The sequence below is a fragment of the Camelus dromedarius genome, chromosome 18, assembly GCF_036321535.1.
Source record: "Camelus dromedarius isolate mCamDro1 chromosome 18, mCamDro1.pat, whole genome shotgun sequence".
Classification (NCBI taxonomy): domain Eukaryota; kingdom Metazoa; phylum Chordata; class Mammalia; order Artiodactyla; family Camelidae; genus Camelus; species Camelus dromedarius.
In genome coordinates this window covers 43,067,015-43,085,823 of record NC_087453.1, presented here as the reverse complement: position 1 = coordinate 43,085,823, position 18,809 = coordinate 43,067,015, and the positions used below count along the sequence as shown (strand labels likewise).

At 50.3% G+C, this 18,809-nt stretch overlaps 1 protein-coding gene across 1 annotated transcript in view; it reads right to left on the bottom strand.

Annotated features, from left to right (window-relative positions):
* Positions 1-705: 705 nt before the first annotated feature.
* Positions 706-18,809, bottom strand: part of PCSK2 (proprotein convertase subtilisin/kexin type 2) — a 218,277-nt gene continuing 200,173 nt past the window's right edge. Inside the window, exons 11-12 of the mRNA XM_010986068.3 lie at positions 12,496-12,723; positions 706-1,409 (exon numbers count right to left, since the gene is read on the bottom strand). Of these exons, the coding sequence (XP_010984370.1) occupies positions 923-1,409; positions 12,496-12,723 (715 nt within the window). The 3' untranslated portion in view covers positions 706-922. The remainder of the gene's footprint in view (positions 1,410-12,495; positions 12,724-18,809) is intronic.

Sequence of the window (18,809 nt, the reverse complement as noted above, 5' to 3'; positions counted from 1 at the left end):
CAGATTAAGAAGCCCCAGAGTGACTTAGGAAGAGGAATATTCTTGTGTTAAAAACGACCAAGCTATACTTTCCCAGCCAGGTTGCCAGTCCAGCCTTGCCTTTTTTCCCTTTTGGGGAGCTATGGGAGGAACCCCAGAAAATTGGGGCTAGGATGAAATCTACACGTACTGAGAGTACACTGGGCACCTCTGGCAGTTTTTACCATAACTCAGAGCAGCAGCTGGACAAAGGACAGCCAAGCTACTTAGACTTTACATTTGTCACGCTGGTGAGTAGGATGAGCTACGATGTCGGCATTGGTGGTAAGGTTTCCAACGCCCCTGCTTTCTGACTCTCTCTTCCCCGTCTGGTAATTAGGGCTCTCAGAGATGGCATCTTTTGAATCATGCCACCTTCATCTACATCACTGAAAAATCTTGCTAAGTCAAAACGTCTTTCCCCAAAGGATGTACAGCCTCTGTGCTTTACATCAGAGACCCAGATCTCACCCTCTGTCATAATCTTGGATTCTCTCTGTAAGTAACGGATCCTCAGTTGAGACCATGAATAAATGTCCTCGGAGTCACCGTGTGTGCAATTTTAGATGCATTCTCTTCTCTTCTATGAAAGAAAATGGAGGGGAAAGCTGTCCCAGGGCTGTTTGCAGGATGTCACCTACCTGAATGACACAAATAAACAACTTCGAGTCACAAATAGGAAATAGGTGTTGGTAGGAACACTGTATTTGGGGCATAGAATAGAAAAGATTGCTTCCATCGTAATGAAAATCATTGACAGTGAGCAAAGCTTCAGATCAAGAAGTTGGAATCGCTTGTGTTGGGGGGACAGTCATCGCGGGGTGCCTGGCAGGGTGTGGAGCGAGGACCGAGAGGCGGAAACGCGGGCAGGAGGTGCGGCGGCGGTGGCGGCCAGGCGGCGGCACTAGTTCTTACCCAGGATGCTCTTCAGGCTTCTCTCCACAGCTTCGTCCAGCTCCTCCTCCAGCTCCTCCTTCTTGGACATGGCCAGCTTGGACTGGTAATCCCTCACCACCTGGTCGATGTAAGGCGCGCTCTGCGTGCCGTGTAGCATCAGTGTCCACTCCTTCAGCACCCCCTTCTGGGGCGCGCTCCCCACAAAGCCCAGCTCCAGGGTCCAGGTTCCTCGGGCGTCCTCCCCCCAGGTGTGGGTGGTCATGAAGGGCCACTTGTCGAAGCCCACCTTGGAGTCGTCGTCCCTCGGGCGCCGGCTCAGCAGGATGGACTTGGTGCCCATGGGCGACGTCATGTTGATGTTCAGGTCTCCTCTCCTGGTCGCGTTGACCGTGATGACAGCTTGGACGTGCTCCAGGTAGCGGACGAAGTTTTCCTTCCCTTCACATGCGTCGGTTGTGAGTGTCAGCACCAGTTTGCCAGTGGATGGTATTTTCCTGAGGGCAAAGTGATGGGGAGATGTGGTCAGGGGAGGGGCACACCATCCCAGGGCTTCTGAAGACAGCTTAGGGGGCGGGAAAGAGCAGAGGCTTTGGGGTCATTCTTACAGCAGCTGTGTGACCTGAGCCCATCACCTACACTCTCTGAAGCTTCTGGGTCCAAGGGGGATGTAGCGATGCTGTTGACACCATTCCCAGTTCTCCTAAGTCACTTCTGGGTTCACCTGCAGCCGCGGCTCCTGTGGCCGCTGACTGCATCCCACCTCAGGTATCAGCATCTCCCACCTTCTGTCCTGGAGCTCTTCCCTGCACTGTGGGAGCTTCCTCCGCCTGTGTGCAGGCTGGCCCCAAAGCCTCAGGGATATAATCTTGTAGGGAAAACCCTCTACCGATGACTGACAGAAGGTGGTGAGTAAAATATACCCTGGCTTCCCGGTTCCCAGTAGGGACAACTCAACGTCCCCAGTGGGATTGAGCCTAGTTGCCCTTGGTGGCAACGTGCCTGTCAATGCATCATCAATACATTCTTCATTGGATTGCTTCCTCCTCCCTGTTGACATCTCTACCACACTTGTTTTCCATGAGATCATCTCTCAAAAAACGGTCAGCACCCAAGTACCTTCAGGGTCTATTTTTGGGGCAACCCAGACCGAGACAAGAGCGTGTATGCTTTTCTTTTAAAGTACTAAGTACCTTGATAAAGAGAGATTATTGCTAATGTGATTGTTATTACTATCATTAAAACAAAAGCTGAAGTTGGATTGATTAATCCTGATGAAGAACAGACCGCCGAGTGATCAGGGGAATTTGGGAGTCTCGTTAATCGTAGAGCTGGAGCCCCATGGAGGGTCAGCTGTCTTTCCATACACCTGATCTCCTTTCTGGAGATGGCCTCCTTTGAAGGTGAGATGTGTGAAGGTTCTTGCACCAGAAATGTAGTAAAGGAAGCTACATTTGAGGATTACATGGTGTAGAGGAAACACTCCAGACTTCAGAAATAAATCTATTTGGGTTAGAATTCTGCTTCTATGCTTACTGGTCAGGAGAGCTTGGGCAAATTATTTAAATCCTTGAAGTCTCATGTCACTGTGGGTGGGTCTGGTGAGAATGAAAAAGGCCACATGGGAAAGCACCGAGCCCAGTGCCTGGAGCACGGTCCCACTCCCCTCCCCTGGCCCTTTGCCCATGTTAGTATCCCCCCCGAACATGGCTTTTATTTTGGAGAATAAATCGGTGCATATTTTTAAACACATATCTTGTAAAGCACATCTACAAAAAGATGCTAGCCATACACCCAGCTCAGAGCCAAGCCTTGGTTCTCTGCTGCCCTTGGAACCAAGGTGACAAACCTGGGAGGCTGGCTGGAGATGCCCAGCAGCTCACTGATGAAGGTGAGGAACTTAAAAATATATACATAAACAGCTTCACGGAATCCTGCTGTGTGTGCTCTGCAGGACTCTGACGCTGAAGGATGCATCCACTGGCCATGGCGATCCAGGGATGGTGGTGGAGGTGGGGTCCCAAGCACGAGGTTCTGGGGAAATCATCCAGTTTGGTGGAGAGCAGGCATTAGGCCAGCTTTGGAGATGTGAGGATGGCGAGCCACTAGCTGGACCTCTCAAAGAAGATGCTACTTACTCAGAACAGGATCAGAACCTTAACAGGTGAGCTGATGAATGCTTAAGGATCGTGCGGGCTTCAGCCTGCATGCAGGCAGAAAGCCATGTGGGGGAGACTAAAGGTCCAGTTGTGGGCAAGGCGTCTGAACTGTCTGAGTTCATTTTCCTTACCTGTACACCGGGAATATGACTTCCTACCTTGAAGAGTGGCTGTGAAGATAAAATATGTACACACATTCATATGCATTGTACATTTACAAATGTCTAGACCGGCGCTCACCAACAGAACTTTCTGCAATGCTGGAAATGTTCTGTATCTGTGCTAATACGGTAGCCACTGGCCAATTGTGGCTCTCGGGCGCTTGGAATTGACAAGTATGTGTGAGGAGCTGAACTTTTAATGAATTTAAATTTATTTAATTTTATTAACTAGCCGCATGTGGTTGGTAGCTTCCGTACTGGATAGCAGAGAGCTAATCATTTGAGTTTGTTCAATCTGAACCTGATCAAGACGCCACCACCACCCAGAACCTCTCTCAGGCTTCTGTTTCGAGCACAGTCTGTTTGTGCCCTGGCTCACAGGCTCTAGGAAAAGCACTTGGGAAAACTGGATCCTGTTATGCAGGTTTTCCAACTACCTTGCAGGAGGCTTCTGGAATGTCCTGAACCTTAGCTGTGAGTGAAATGCCACATTTTATGACTGGGTTTCTACAAAAACAAGCAGGCAGTTCCAGAAAGGAGGCTTTCCTTCTAGAGTTGAGCTTCAGGGGCTTTGGAAGTCCCTGAGACGTACACCTGGAGACAACAGAAGCTGACAGTGATGCCCAGAGCAGGGAGAGAGGCCTTGGCTGAGTCCTGTGTTGCATCTGAGTCCCTTTCGTGTCTTGCAGGACAGCCCGCCTTGAAAAATTCAAGAAGGAAATTCACAAGCCAACGGCCAGAGGCTGTTACCCTGCAGGACAGCCATCCTGGGTAATTTAAAGCATTACCAATCATTTGTCACGTGCTGTAGTCACTGTTGTCATCGGGATTCAAAACACAAGCTAGATTCTAAAAAAGTTCATTTCTGTCCCTTTTGCACCCAGGTCACTGACGGACTAGAGTTCACACAGTGACAGCCTCTTTATAAGTCAATTTGTATTAACTCTGGCAGAGAAGTGACATTGCTTTCCTGGGGAAAATCTGAAAAGATTTCTTTGACTGGCTAAGAATCAGAGATGGGAATGGCCACTGTAGCTGGAAATTGGAAGCTGGCAGTTTCTGTAAATGAACAAGGTCCCTCACTCAAGAAAGAAGTTATCCCAGGGCTGGGATGACCTCTTACAATAGGAGATCTGGATTGGGCTAAACCTGAGAGCCTTCAAGCACACCCTGGCGCAGGGGGCTTCCCTGGCTGATGGCCGGGTTCCCTCTACAGCTGTGTGAGCTTTGGCTGCTAAAGGCTCTCAGCTGCCCCTTTCTCTGCAGAATCGCCCTCAGGCCCTGGGAGCTGCCTTGTCTGGGAGGTCATATGTTCTGCCCATGCTGGTGCCTGGCTGATACGGGGATGTATAAGGCCAGCGCCCTTGCCTCCAAGTGGGGCAATTTTGTGGTCCTATTGATGCTCCAGAGCCCCCGGTAGATCAGGCCACACCTACATGTTACCTGATGCCACATCTGGCTCAGCTGCCTTCTGCCCATCCTGAGCCTCCCACTCCCTTATGGTTCTTCCTGGAAAGCCCCCCCTCAATACATCGCATACACATGAACTCATCCTCAAAAATCTGCTTCCAGGCCACCCCACCCAAGACCGGTGTTATCTGTTCCTAGAGAGCAGATTGGGAAGGAAATAACCATATCCCTCTGCTCTGCCGTGGAGGCCTGTTGGCTGTTCATGGCACATTAACCCTACAAATGTGTCTCTCTTCCACCATGTGGGGTCAGCCACTCCCACTTACTTCTTTTGCTTTCTTTAGAAAGCCGAGTTAAATAAAAAAGCCCCTTGAGAAGCTGCTGTAGGGACAGACCTGGGCTGGGGACAGCCCTGTCACATAGCACATCGCAGGGGTGCCCGGGATTCTAGGCCTTGAAGCAGCCCTGACAGCAGAAGGAGGGAGGCGGGCATGTCCCAGGCTGGCTGTGCTTCTCCCAGGAGCCCCGGGGGTCACGGGGCAGGCATTAGCAACAGGGACAAGGAGAGAGAGGATGGCAAGGGTGACATGGGGGAAGTGGAACAAAGGCTGCCCATTGCCAGATCTCAGGGTCTTGCTTGAGAGCTGGGAAGGTGAGGGGAGGCTGAGAGAATGATTGGAATTTCACCATGCACCTGGAGAGGCAGAAGGACAGGCTGGAGCGGGAACGGCTGGTTAGGACTCACAAATTATCCCAGAAGCCTTAGGGGCCAGAAGTCCTTCCAAGGACACCTGGGCCCCTGGGGAGACTGGCTTCTTTTAGCACCTGGAGGAACTGCCTGCTCCCCAAACGCCCCATCTTGACCGGCCAGGTGAGCTGCTCACTGCCCGCATGGGGCCCCTGGGAGGTGGCATCCCACTGGACTCTCCTTGGAATGTTAAGTCACTTTGAAATTGACTTGAAATGGAAAGTCTGGTGTGAAGCCAAGCGGCAGCAAGGTTGGTAGGAAAGAAACAACACCCCTCTCACAGGTGCGCTGGCATCAGGGGCCTGGGAGCAGTCCTCGTGGGTGTTTCTCACCCTCTTCTTGCTGCCTTGTGTGTTCTGACTTTCCTTCCACGACCGTGTGTAGCTTTTATAGGAAGAAAAGGAGTACGATTCATTCTTATTTTAAGGGAACAGGGGACAGGTGCTCAGGAAAAGTCAGTTTATAAGAAGATTGAAATAGGAGATGGTGGTTTGTGAAACCGAAGGCAACTCTGCAGAGACCCTCAGCTAGCCCCAGAGGCCATGTCCTGGAACACATTCACTGCAGAAAATGAGGCACCCACTGGAAGGGATGAGCCACCCTCTGAACTTTCAGAGAATATGTACAAAAGCCTGGTGCCCAAGTCCTATAAGGGCAAACTGGGGGGCCCAGGTGTATCTTACCAGCTTCATTTTATTGCATAGTGCGGCAAACGAGGGCTCAGTGGCTTTGTGCCTAGAAATGGGCATTGCTTTCCGGGGGCCTGCGGACTGCTCTGTGGGCTCTCAATCCTCAGCTGTGTGATAAAAGCAAGTCGTTACGAAGCTGTAGTTGTGTTGCTAGAATAGTGACTGGAATAATGAGAGCTGTGCTTCCCCAAGTGCCTGGGACATCTGCTACGTGGCAGTCACTTAAGAACAACAGCGGTCACTGTGATGTTCTCTCTTTCCCACATCACGTTGTCGGGGGGGGGGGGCGTTAACTCACACAGGAGACACTGCGGCTCAGAATTGACCCGTGCACATCCACGCAGCCGAGCACGCCCTCTTCTCTCTCTCCCAGGCTGCTTCTGGCAGTCACACCAGGTTTGAAAACTGATTTCCACATTCATTTAAAATCCAGAGTTTGCCACACCCTTCAAGGAGCTGAGTGAACCAGGGAGGGTGGGGGCGGCCGGCACAGGATAGTGTGCTCTGGGGACATGTGGCCTCTGCCGGCGGGGCCTGAGTTTGCTGCGCTCACTGCACTTGGCTGGTCCAGTGCAGATGCTCCCAGCCAGTTCTATTTTCCCTTTTATTTCAGTCAAGCACCCTTCACTGACTCTCCTGATAAAGCCTCTTTAGAAAATTGCTTTTCAAATTGACTGCCTCTCTGGGAAGATTAACACCAAGGAAACTCATAAACCTGACAGTTGCCGCTCAGCGGCTCAGCGGCTGTTTCTGGGCAGCCCCACACATCAGAGAAAGTGCCAGCTGCCAGGGCTGTGGACCCCTCCATCCTCGTCCCTGAGAAGTTCTATTCCAGGTGATAAAAAGCTTCTTCTGCCAGAGGCACAGCCAGCCTGGGCGTTGCACTCAGGACCTCCTGGTCCAGTGCCTGAGTTCCCCGACAAGCACGCCCGCCCCAGACCGCACTCAGCTGCATCTGAGAACAAATCCAGGTGAGGGGTGGATGGAGGAGCAGGGGGCACAGAGGGGCTGCAGAGCCCTTCCTGCAAAGCGGGGCCACCCCCTGGAATTTCTCTGCCTCTTCTGGAGGTCCTATGGCCACTGTTTAGACATCTTGCTTGTGCCCAGGTGATGCCAGCTGAATATTCAGTCATTCCAACAATACCAGTCAAGTGACTGCTAAGTGCAAAGTGTTGTTCTAGGCACTGGGGACACACCAGTGAACAAGACGCATGAGGCCCCTTCCTCGTGGAGCCCGAGGTGAGTTAGTGTTGGAGCAGCTGTCGAGGTTCCTTTCATTAAAATCAGTGCTGCTGATTCTGGATGAGTTCCTGGCCAGTTGTGAGCTGTTGGGAAGGTCTCATCTCAGGGCCTCAGATTCCTTAACTGTAAAATGATGGAGTCAGACAGCCTATTTCCAGTGTTGCCTCTGGCTCCAAATTCAACACGTATATGGATGATGACAGAGTGTTCAGTGTTCTTGGAGCGAGAAAGAAGTGGTCGCTCATCGCGGCCCGTATCCGAGCAGGACCTTGTGGGGCCTTCCCGGGACAGACTCCTCCCCCACATCCTCTGCTGTAGCTCCTCTCCAAAGTACCCAGATAACAGCATCTCATGCATATTTCCTGAGTTTCGGGGTGGGATATAGCTCAGTGGCAGAGCATGTGCTTGGCATGCTTGAAGTCCTGGGTTCAATCTGCAGTGCCTCCACTAAAAAAAAATTCCTGAGTTTTTCAGACACCAAAAACCATGACCAAATGGAAGAAAGGTACTCCTTGATGATCATGAGCATGTGGCCCCAGGCCTTCTGGCACCTGAGGATTCATCACCATCAACCAGTCAGAACTGTGCACAGCTGATCACATACCCCGGGACTCCCCGCCCTCAGCTCACCTTTAAAAAGGCTCAGCTGAAACCCTTTAGGGAGTTTGGCGCTTTTTTTGGGGGGGTCATGAGCCCCTCGTTCTTGTTGGTTGATCCTGCAATAAACCTGTTCCTGCTCCGAACTCTGACATTTCCTCTTGTTTGGCCTCACTGTGCCTTGGGCACTCGCGTTTGGTAACAGGCTCACGTTTCCACGTCGCCCTCCCAGATGCACAGAGTGTGAGGATCTGTGCGGACCTGTTTGTCCAGGGCAGTCTTGGAGAATAAGGTCTGATATCAACATGTGCCTTGACCGACAGGGCCCCAGGGCTTTTTCCCCTAAACACCGCAGCCATGGCAGCTTTTGTTAACTGTGGACGTAGCCGATGCACAACCAGCTGTCGATCCTGCTCTGGTCACACTGCGCACTGCCCGCGAGAACGTTCTGGCCCCCGCCTGCTGCTGGCCCAGTGTCTGCAAAGGCACGAACGCCGGCTTTCCCTTGGCGAGTCCCTCTTTGTAAGTCTCTCCCTCTTCGCAGTGAGAGAAAGAAGTTCCAGCACCCAGGGCTTTGCAGACGGAGTTGCCGGCTCTGTGAACCAGGGCCTTTTGCTTTATCTTTCTGAGCCTGTTCTCTCACCCAGTCTCCTGTGATTAAGTCAGACAGTAGAAGAAGGTGCCGGCCCAGGGACTGTCCCGGAGCCGTTGTGAGCAGGTGGCAGCTCTGTGCCCGCCTTCTCCCAGGGCCGCCCGTAGGCAGACAGCTGTCTGGGCTGCCGGCATGTCCTGTGGTCTGGGCATGGGGCTGAGCAGGGGGTGGAACAAGCCAGGCCCTGGCCAGGCTTCCTCGCCGGCTCCACAGCGACCCGCCCCTTCCCGGGGCTGATGTATGAAACCCGCACTCTCCGTTCTGCCCGCACCGGGTCCAGCCCTCCTGCCACGGTGTCTCTGTCGGCTGCGCCTTAGAGCTGAGCTGTCCAAGACGGGAGCCCACGAGCCGCACGGGGCTCTTTCAACTTAAAGGAGCTGAGCTTAAGTCAAGCAGAAGCTTTGGTTCCCTGGTCACCCTCATTCACACTTTGAGCGCTCCACAGCCACAGGCTATTGTATCGAACTCTCAGATACAGAGCATTCCACCGCTGCAGAAAGTCTCCTGATGCTTCTGAATCACTCTGAGAATTATTGTGAACTCTAGCAAGGGGAACGCAGCTGTCAACCGCCGTTGCATGTTGACTGCGGGTAACGTAGGATTCATCACTCAGCTCCCCGTTTGGACGGTGGTTCCCTAGCTTGGCTCTGTCTGCAGACCCTGGCCTGGACGGGGTCACTGGAAGAGCAGGTAGGGAGTGTGGGGAGGGGGACCGCCCCCAGGTGGGTGTTTCAGAGTCCCCAGGGGGACTTGTTATTGAAAGAAGCCCTCCAGACCCGATGTGCGCTGAGCCTCACCTCCTCCAGCAGAGAATCACTGAGGCGCACTGAGAGGCCCCTCGCAGGGGGAGTTCTGGGGTCAGAGGGCCTGGATTCAAATCCTAGTTTGGGCGCCGAGTAGCCGGGTGACCTCAGGCTGCCCTTCTCCCCCCTGAGCCTTTTCGCACCTGCAGGGACACCTCCCAGCTCACAGCGGGGCTGCTCTAATGCAGAGCCTGACACACAGCGGGGACCACCGAGCTCAATGTCATGTAATGAAAAGCCCAGGGTTTGGATTCAGATGGGCCTTGTCTCAGGTCCTGACCTGCCCTTTGTGACCTTGAGCACATTTCTTTCTGCGGCTCAGCGTCCTCCTCTGTAAAAAGTCATGATCGCACGTACCTCCCGCGCTGATGAGGATTCAATACAGAAGGTGTATGTAAAAGGCCTCAGGCCAGGCACATAGTAGGCGCTTCTCCCTGAGACATAACATGGGTAATTTGTCGTTAAAACTGCAAAGTATTGACATCCTGACTGTTGAGGTGAGGCACACCCTCGACACCAAGGGTGGCTGTGACACTGATGTGTATGTAAAGTGTACAACATAGAGCAGGCTCCCCACAAAAGTCAGTCCCTTCCTTCGCTTACACTTACAGCCTCAGGGACCTGGATCAAGTCAGCCAACCTGTTTGGGTCCCTGGGAAGCCTGTCTTCCCAAGCAGAGGGTACCAGGACGAACAGAAATGATGTGTGTGCACGGCAGCTTCCGGAAAACCGGTAGGAACTCTGCAGAGCAGCTATTGTTCTGTATTTTAAAATATTTTATATTTTGTGCAGCTCTGTTTTAAAAGAAGTGATTACATTGGGCTAAAGCTTTGTTTTCCCACATTGTGCCGCTGGGAGCTGCCTTTATGAGATCATGGACTGGTCCGTGGGAAGATACACACGGCTCTGCCGTAGCCACTCGGTACCACTTCCTGGGAGCTCAGCGAGAGGACAGTGAGGACACTGGCCCGTGGGAGGATGCTGTAGGTTGCAAGGATACACAATTTTGAATTCATGCAAGGGTCAGGCAATTACTGTATCCAAAATTCTAGGAGATTATTATTGTGTAATTCTAGGGGATTATTATCCACAGGTGTGACACTGGAGTGTTTAAAGGCATGGAGGAGGGGAAAGGCAGGGTTACATGTGCTGTAGCCAGCTTTGTGAGAGCTTGTTGTCCCAGTAAACCTCCCAGCAGCCTGGGGAGGAAAGAGATACCAGCTCCACTTCACTGGGGAGGAGAGAATGAAAAGGCTATTGTTTCGGGGTGGTAAAAATTTAGGTGGAAAAAACCGTATGTATCAATTTTCATTAACTTCTCAGAGGAATGTAGCTTCTTTTTTGATTATGAACACAGGCCACATGCCCGAGGAGTATGTGGCACTTCCTCAGAGTTTGTCATCAAATGGCCCAGAGGTTTTCATATCCCATCACAATCACTGAAGGCGTCTTAAAGCAGCATTTCAGTCCTTATCACTGCTCTGAAATTATCGTGGCCATTAGACTTGCCACCATGAGCTTTTTACTTAATGTGTTGCTAAAAGAAGGACACAAATTACTTCATTCTCAAATTTTTAAAACAAATTTTTGTAACTGATTTTCAGCATTCATTGACTTCCTTTGTAGTCCTATATGTTTTATCTTAATGTAGTTAAAAGCATTATCCTGAGATGCAGTCCACAGACTTCACTATCCTGCCCAAAGGGCTCAGGGCACGAACACTGAGAATGACTAAAGCAGAGGTTCAGGGAGGTCGGAAGTATTGTCCAGCCTGGTGAAATCAGGACCTGACTCCAGCTCAGGGTGACTGACTGCAAAAGCTGCAGAGAATCCGGGACCAAAGGGAGCGGTAGGGAGGAGGTACCGCGACAGGGTCTGGTTCTGGCCAAGCTCAGGTGATCAATAGAAATAAGGCTGGGTCGGGGTAGTTAAAGAGACAGATTTCACGACTATTTACATGACATACATCACGGTGCAGTCTCTCAGTGGAATACTACCCTGCAGTGAGAATGAACGAGCTGTCACTCCGCCCAACAATGGGACAGATCTCATGAAAATAATGTTGGATAAGAGAAACTGGACATAGAAACACCCACTGCACGTGACTCTAGTTAAAGTCCAAGAAGTGGCAAAGTTAACTTACAGGAACAGGAATGAAGACAATGGTTGTCCACGGCATGTGGGGGTTAACTGGAAGAGGGCACGAGGGGTCTTTTGAGGGTGATGGCATGTTCTGTCAGTCGATCAGGGGTGGTTACTCAGTTGTATACATTTATCAAAATTCAAATAATACGCTTAAGCTCTGTGCATGTCACTGTATGTAATTAAAAATAATAATGATGAGAACTGTTATTTCATCTTACTGATGGACCAGTGAGGAGAGAAATAAAGAGGGTTCCTTATTGTCCAATTTTCTTGCCATGATGGAAGTTGGAAGGGAAGTAGGTACACATGACGGGCCCAGTGGCTCCTGTGTGGGGAACCCTGCACTCAGCTCCCTCCAAAGGGCTCTCCACCTCACTCAGAATCAAACCAGGTCCTTATACCGCCCCACAAGTAGAATGAATACATAGTGTTACAGTCCCAGGACAGAACACTGTTCAGCAATGAGAGTAAATGCACTACAAATACACACTAAACACGGTCAAGTCACCCTGAGTAAAATAACCTAGCTACAAGGGACAATATGACGTACGATTCCATTTATATGAAGCATAAAATAAGCAAAATAATCTATGGACTTAGAGGGATGGGTTTGACTCCTGGGGATATGATGATGGAAAGGGACACGGGGACCTTCTGGGACACTGGTCATGGTGTTTACTGATCTGGGAGCTGGTTACGCTGGTTGATCTGTGCACTTAAAAATGACAGCATAAACCACCGAAACAGAAAAGCGTCACACCTAGAGCAGGGGTTCTGAGTCACCCAGTTGGTCCTATGTAAACGGCGTCCCTGGAGGTGTGTGACACTACAGCTCTGCCTGGAAGCTGGCTGTCCCTGAACCAGTCTAGTGCATCTCGGGATGACACAGAGGGGGAATCTGCTATTGTCCCCAGTGGAGGGGTGCCACCTCTGGGGTACTTTCCACCCGCAGCAGCAGGACTGCTGCCCCCACTTACTCAGGGTCCTGCACGGAGCCTCCCACGCAGTGGAATCTCTCAGGCACGGTTTTCCAGTCTTTAGCCATTTTCACCATGGCGCCTGCATCAAGGACCCCGTAGCCAAAGAGGTGGTTAAACTCCAGGCCGACGCCGTTTCTCCGCCACTGATGCACCTCGTCGTGAAGCTGGTTCCGTTTGGAGGTGAGCACAGTCAGATGCTGAACGTCTCTCCAGGTCAGATCCAGGCTGGGTCCCGGAGGCAGAGAGAGTTTGAGAACAAGGGCAAGTGGGGTGGGAGAGAAGGGGAGAGACCCGATGACTAAGATAGCGCCTAGACCCCTGAAACATCCATGAACCCCCAAGTCAAGGGAAGATTTCCATGCACGATTTAGAATATTGATATACATATGTGTCAATTAAAAAATCTTCCCTTTCTTACTAAGCATATTGCAAATGTGAGCTCTAACACAGACTGAAATGGCTAAAATGAATCAGACTGACAATACGAAGTGCTGGAAAAGATGTGGGACAGGTGGGCACTTTGCTGATGGGAGTGTGAATTACTGCAAACACGTCGGGAAACAGTTTGGCTCTGACTCCTAATGTTGTCCATGTGCTTAAGCTATGGCCCGAAAGTTCCATGTCTAAGCAGGTCTCCAACGAAAAAGGGCATCTATATTCACCAGGCATATGTACTGGGATGTTCAAAGGTGCAAACTGTGAAGCCCCCAAATGCCCATCCACAGTAAAACGACCAACCGAGGGGTATTTATAGGCTGTGGAACATTGTACTTCAATGATCATGGGAAAACTCTAGCTACTTGGAATAATGGGGGTGACTCTCACAATTAGAATGCTGACCTAAAGACACCACAGAGGACAACATACCGGATGACTCCATTTGTGTAAAGTATAAAAACTGGCAAAACGAATCTATGCTGTTAGAAGTCAGGTTAATGGTTAGTCGTGGGGTGGGTGTGCCTGGAAGGGACACAGGGGGCTTCTGGGTGCTGGCAGAGCTCTGTTTCTTGATCTGGGTGTTGGCTACACTGGAGTGTTCCATTTGGGAAATGAGCAGTCAGTTCTTCAAGGGCAGAGACAATAGCTGCAGCTTATTTGCATCCCCAGCGCCCAGGACAGCCCTTTGCACGCTGCTCGTTGAGCGAATAAAGAAGTTTGCTTGCAGATTTGTCTTTGAAAATTGCTGTCTAATGTTATTCAATGCTTGTGTTTTTCAGACTGCAAGTTGTGACCCATTTATGGGCTAGGAAACCAACTGATGTACAGGTTATGTACCTGGGCTGCACAATTAAATCTTCCAGTGCGGACATTTAAAATCCTACTGCCCAGGTCACACCTCAGAATTTAAAATTAAATCAGAATCTCTGGGACTAGGACCCAGGCTTTGGAAATTGTTAACACTTCTCAGGTCATTCCAGTAGACAGCTAAGGTTGCGAACCAGTGGTTTAATGGATGGGATGATCCATGAATGAAATAGAACAGAAAGGGTAATAGCCAGCATGTAACATGAGAAACTGTGTGTGTGTGTCTGTGGTGCGTGTGTGGTGTGTGTGGTGTGTATGTATGTGTGTGGTGTGGGGTGTGTGTGTGTCAGTTGTGTGTGTGTGGGGTGTGGTATGTGTGTGAGTGTGTGTGTGTGCTGAGGTGTGTGTTGGGTTGCATTGCAAAATTTCTCACCGAGACTCATGGTCAAAAAAGTTGGAAAACCCCTGCACTATGTTTCTCCTTAGAGTCCAATGATTCAAAGGACGAGGAACACCATCACTCCTTGATAAAACTGCAACACACTCCACAGTCATTGGTTCAGAGCTTTGAATCAGAGCCAGAAGGTGCTGGTGCTTCATATGCTCTTGATGTGCAGACCTTCAGCTTTGAAAGAGACAGTTTCAAGGGAGGTCACTGCTTATTTGAGAAGTTTAAGAATGTATCATGGACGTGAGTTTGCCTGGACATATGGGCCAGGTGAATGGTGTGAAATTTCCTGAAGTCAATTATGATTAAAAGCTCAGTGTTTTCCTGGAACAGGATTCTGAGTTTATTTAACTTAGAAGTGTCGATGAATGAGGACCTGGTGACCTCCAGGGGATCTGAGGGCTGGCTGGCTCTCATCTTTGCTGGGAGTTCTGTCACAAACATGCTATGCTTCCCAACGCTTGGAGAAGGACCCTGCTAGACATTTCTCCATGGATTTATCCCCATGGGGCAAGAATGTGTCAGAACAAGGATGCTCTCACTTCTGAGAGAAACCAGAGCACAGTCCATATTCCAATGTGACTGAGCTGCTGGCACTGTTTGGACAACCATTTGCTTATGTCTGAAAAGTAAAATTGGGTCTCTCCTGTTTCCTCCCTTCTGAGCAGTTTCTGAATTGACAGAACGCCATGTAGAACAGGTATCTCACCAGCCTGCTTTGAGCTTCAGTGCTCCCATAGCAGCTTGAGAACTGCAGGTGACACCCAGTACATCATAGAAAATAAATTGACAGAATATCTACACTATAAAAGTCACTGTGTTATAGGACAAGGAACATGACATGTTCTCAAATATTTTATGTAATAGTTGGGAAAATAAGACACCGATATACAGAAAGGTATTGCACAATGAAGAGACTCCATGAGCATCTGTTGAGTGAGTACCACGTCCTGGCTCTACACTAATTCTGGGCTTGTCATAGGAAGGTCTCTGCCCTCTTGGAGCCTACAGCCCAGGGGACAGACAGAAACTCACTATTTAAACAGGGAGGGCTGTCATTCTGGGGGAGTCAGCAGTGTAGCCCCGAGTTATCCCAGCCAGGGGGTCTCACAGACCGTGGTGATCAGAATCGCGTGGGGACTAGTGGTAAATGCAGATTCCTGGCCTCAACACCAGCTGTCCTGAGTCAGCATCCTGGAGGCTGGGGGCCTGAGGATTTGCACTTAAAACAGCCCCTCAGATGATTTTTCTGCACATGGGATGTTTGAGAACATTGGTCTGAGATGGCAGTTCACAACCCTGGCTGCATATGTGAACCAAACACGAAAAAAATGATGATATCAGACAGGATCCAGCGACAGTAATTCCACAGGCTTGTCCAAGCACCTGCGAAAGGCTTGAGCAAACCTGGTCTTGGGGTGGGGGTGCTTCTAATTTCCTGATGGCACCAAGGATGCTCGTTCAAACTGCAGCTCCTGGAGATTCTGAGTCTGTGGACCTGGTGTGGCCCAGGGCATCTATTCTTTACAAGTACTCTAAGGATTCTGATCGTCAGTGAATTTGAGAAACTCTGGTCCAGGGGGTCAGCAAGGATCTCTCAGAAAGTGGTGTTTTAAGCCAAAGTCAAAGGGGTGAGTAGGAATGACTGAATAGAAACACAAGGAAGGGGGAGGGGATTCCTAGGGGAGAGAAGGTCCTGGAAGGAAGGATGTAGAGGCGGGAGAAGGCAAGTGTCATGCGGGTGACAAGCCTACGAGAGCGCGGGAGGGCAGGAGCCCCGTGCGTGTCAGGGATGTGGAGCTGGCAGCTGCGAGGCAGGAGAGGAGGACACATTAGGACACCAGGACTTTGTCTCAGTGACAGACCGTAAGGGCAGAGAGACACATGATCTGATCTCTAAGACCATCACCTGGGAAAATGGAATCGAGGCATTTGGGACTGGAAGGCAGGACCACACTGGTCAGAGGCTGCTGCAGGTGCGACCATGAGGAGCAAAGCTGGGAGCTGCCACAAGGTCATGTGTGAGTAAGCCCCAGGTGAATGATCAGTAGTGGTGACACTTGTGCAGCTGGCAAGGAACTCACTGGTTGGATCCAAGTGCTCATAGGACCCTGTGATGTTCTCGGGTAAACGTTCAGTTGTCAGCACACTGGGCCTAAGCTACTCAGGGTGGACCAGCTGGCTCTCCACTCAGAGAGCCCATCCCCTGAGGTCAAAGCCAAGGGCAAGACGTGGGGACACACCAAGGCTCCAAAGAGAGAGGTCATGCAGGACAGTGTGGAGAAAACCCTGGGTTGGGGGAGGGTGGGGACCTTGGAACAACAGGTGGGAAGCTCAGGGAGAGACTGGCCTCACGTAGCTGGAAGAGGAATCTTGCATCAGGGAGACCTCGGGAAGGGCTGTTCCCTAAGCCACTTAAAGCTGGTCCTGGCAAGTGAATTTTTGCCCATGAAGAACTGGTGGCACTGTATCGCCTACAGAACCCTGCACTCGCCAGAACCTGCAGTTGGCTTACTCACTTCCCACTGGTACAAAATACTGACTTTTTTTTTTTTTAAATTTCCCTAATTTGTGAGGATTACCCCTGAAAGACCATTGTCTTTCAGAGTTCTTCTATTTAGGTATCAAATTCTCTGAAGCCCAATTCACATGTTCCTCCTAATAATCAAGACAGCAAAGGGGATTTAAGGAGAGAACAGTTACAAAACTACATTTCCCAGCCTCCCTTGCAGGTGGGGGTGGTCATGTGACAGTTCTGGCTAATGAGAAATAAGTCACTCGGTGACTTTTTGGAAAAACTTTTAAAAAGTGCCAATTCAGCTGATGGATTTCTTTTTTCCCTTTGCTCTTCCCCTTTCCTGGCCTGCAGTGTGCACATGATGGCTGGCATTCCAGCAGCACCCAGATCACATGAAGGTCGAGGAGCAGAAATCTAGAAAGAGACAAATTCCCTAATTCGCAGTGGCAACGCCAGTACCCTCACCCCGGGCTCCTTACTTCTGTATTATCTTTCACATAACAGAAAAATAAACCCCTGTCTTGGTTTATCTACTGTTTTTAGATTTCTTGTTTTCAATCTTGATCTAATACGGGCACCCAGTCAGAGGCAAAGAGTCTGATGTTCACACTCTGCACAACAGAACCCTGGTTCAGAGGCTCACAGAGCCATTGCCTTATTCCTGGAGGCCACGCACCCCTGACTGCAGCCCAGCAACGGGCTGGCTGCTCTAGCAGTCCCTGAACAAGGCATTGAAGAGACAGATTCCTGGGCTGTTCATCCCTATGGATTTGTCTTCACTGACTCTTGGCAGAGCCATGGGAATCTATCATTCTCAAACCTCCCCCGGCGCTCAGCTTCACTTGCGACCAGGGAAATGTAAAGGAAAACTTGGGTGCAGTTCGCATGAATACCCACAGGAGCACTGAAGTGCAGAAGGCTTACCAGATGCTGGCAAGGATGTGGAACACCTGTAGCTCTCATACTGCTGGAGGGGGTGTCAGGGACGACACCAGCTCTGGAAAACTACTAGCCCTGTGCATACGTGCACCCCATGACTCAGCTCTTTGAGCCCTCATCACACCAAACAGCAGTGCGTCCACATCTTCACCAAGAGACAGCAGCAGAACGCTCACAGCAGTGTTACTCATAGCAGCCCCAACGTGGAAACAGCCCAAATACCCATTTACACAACGGAGTGGTACTCAGTGAGTGTGAACAACAGCACGGAGGAGTCTCTAAACATAATGTTGGACAAAACAGGGCCTACTGGTAGCGGTCTCGGTGATGGTCTGTTTCTCGATTTGTGTGCTGTTGACCTGGATCTGTTCGCGTTGTAAGAAGCCTTTGAGCTGCACCTAATATTTGTGCATTTTTCTGTGTGTCTGTTATACTTTGATAGCACCCACATGGGAAAATCCAACCCCTGCAAGGGCGGTTTTGGAAACGGTGCTCTAGTCCAATATGTGGGTTGCTTTATTATGGATGGTTCTCCTCGGCTACAAATTTGCCTCCTTATGACATTTACCCTGCAAACCTAGCTCAGCCCTCTAGAACCACCCAGAAACTCAGGGTCATGGAGGGAACTCGAAATATTTGAAGGTGGCAATAATCCCCACCCCCACTAAAGAAATTCTTTGAAATTTCTCGAATATTGGTCACACTGGGAAATGTGAGCAATATTTCCTGTGACTCAAGAAGGCATTTTCAAGCATTTGGCAGAAAAACATTTTATGAAATGAAACAGGAAGGTGGTGACTGGTCAGGACAGAGGAATGGCTTCCCTTTGTCCCCTGGAGCCATGAAGGTGTCATTCTCTCTCTGCCATGGTCCCAATGGGCATACATTTAGGCAGGATAATTTGTTTATTGCATTCACATTGGTTTGGAAAAGCTTTCTCATTGGGCCTCCAGGGGGGGAACCAGCTTTCAACTGCTGACACATGTGTCACCAAGGAAGCCCAGTTGCCTTGTCTGAAGACAAAGAGAGATGAGCTGTAGGAATTGTTCTTGGAGCACAATTCCCTTCTGCTCCCTCTGGGCTTTCTCCTGGGGCTATTTCATGCCAACCAGCAGTTCTAACTCATGGCTCCTAGAGCCCCTTTTCCCACAGGTGCAGAAA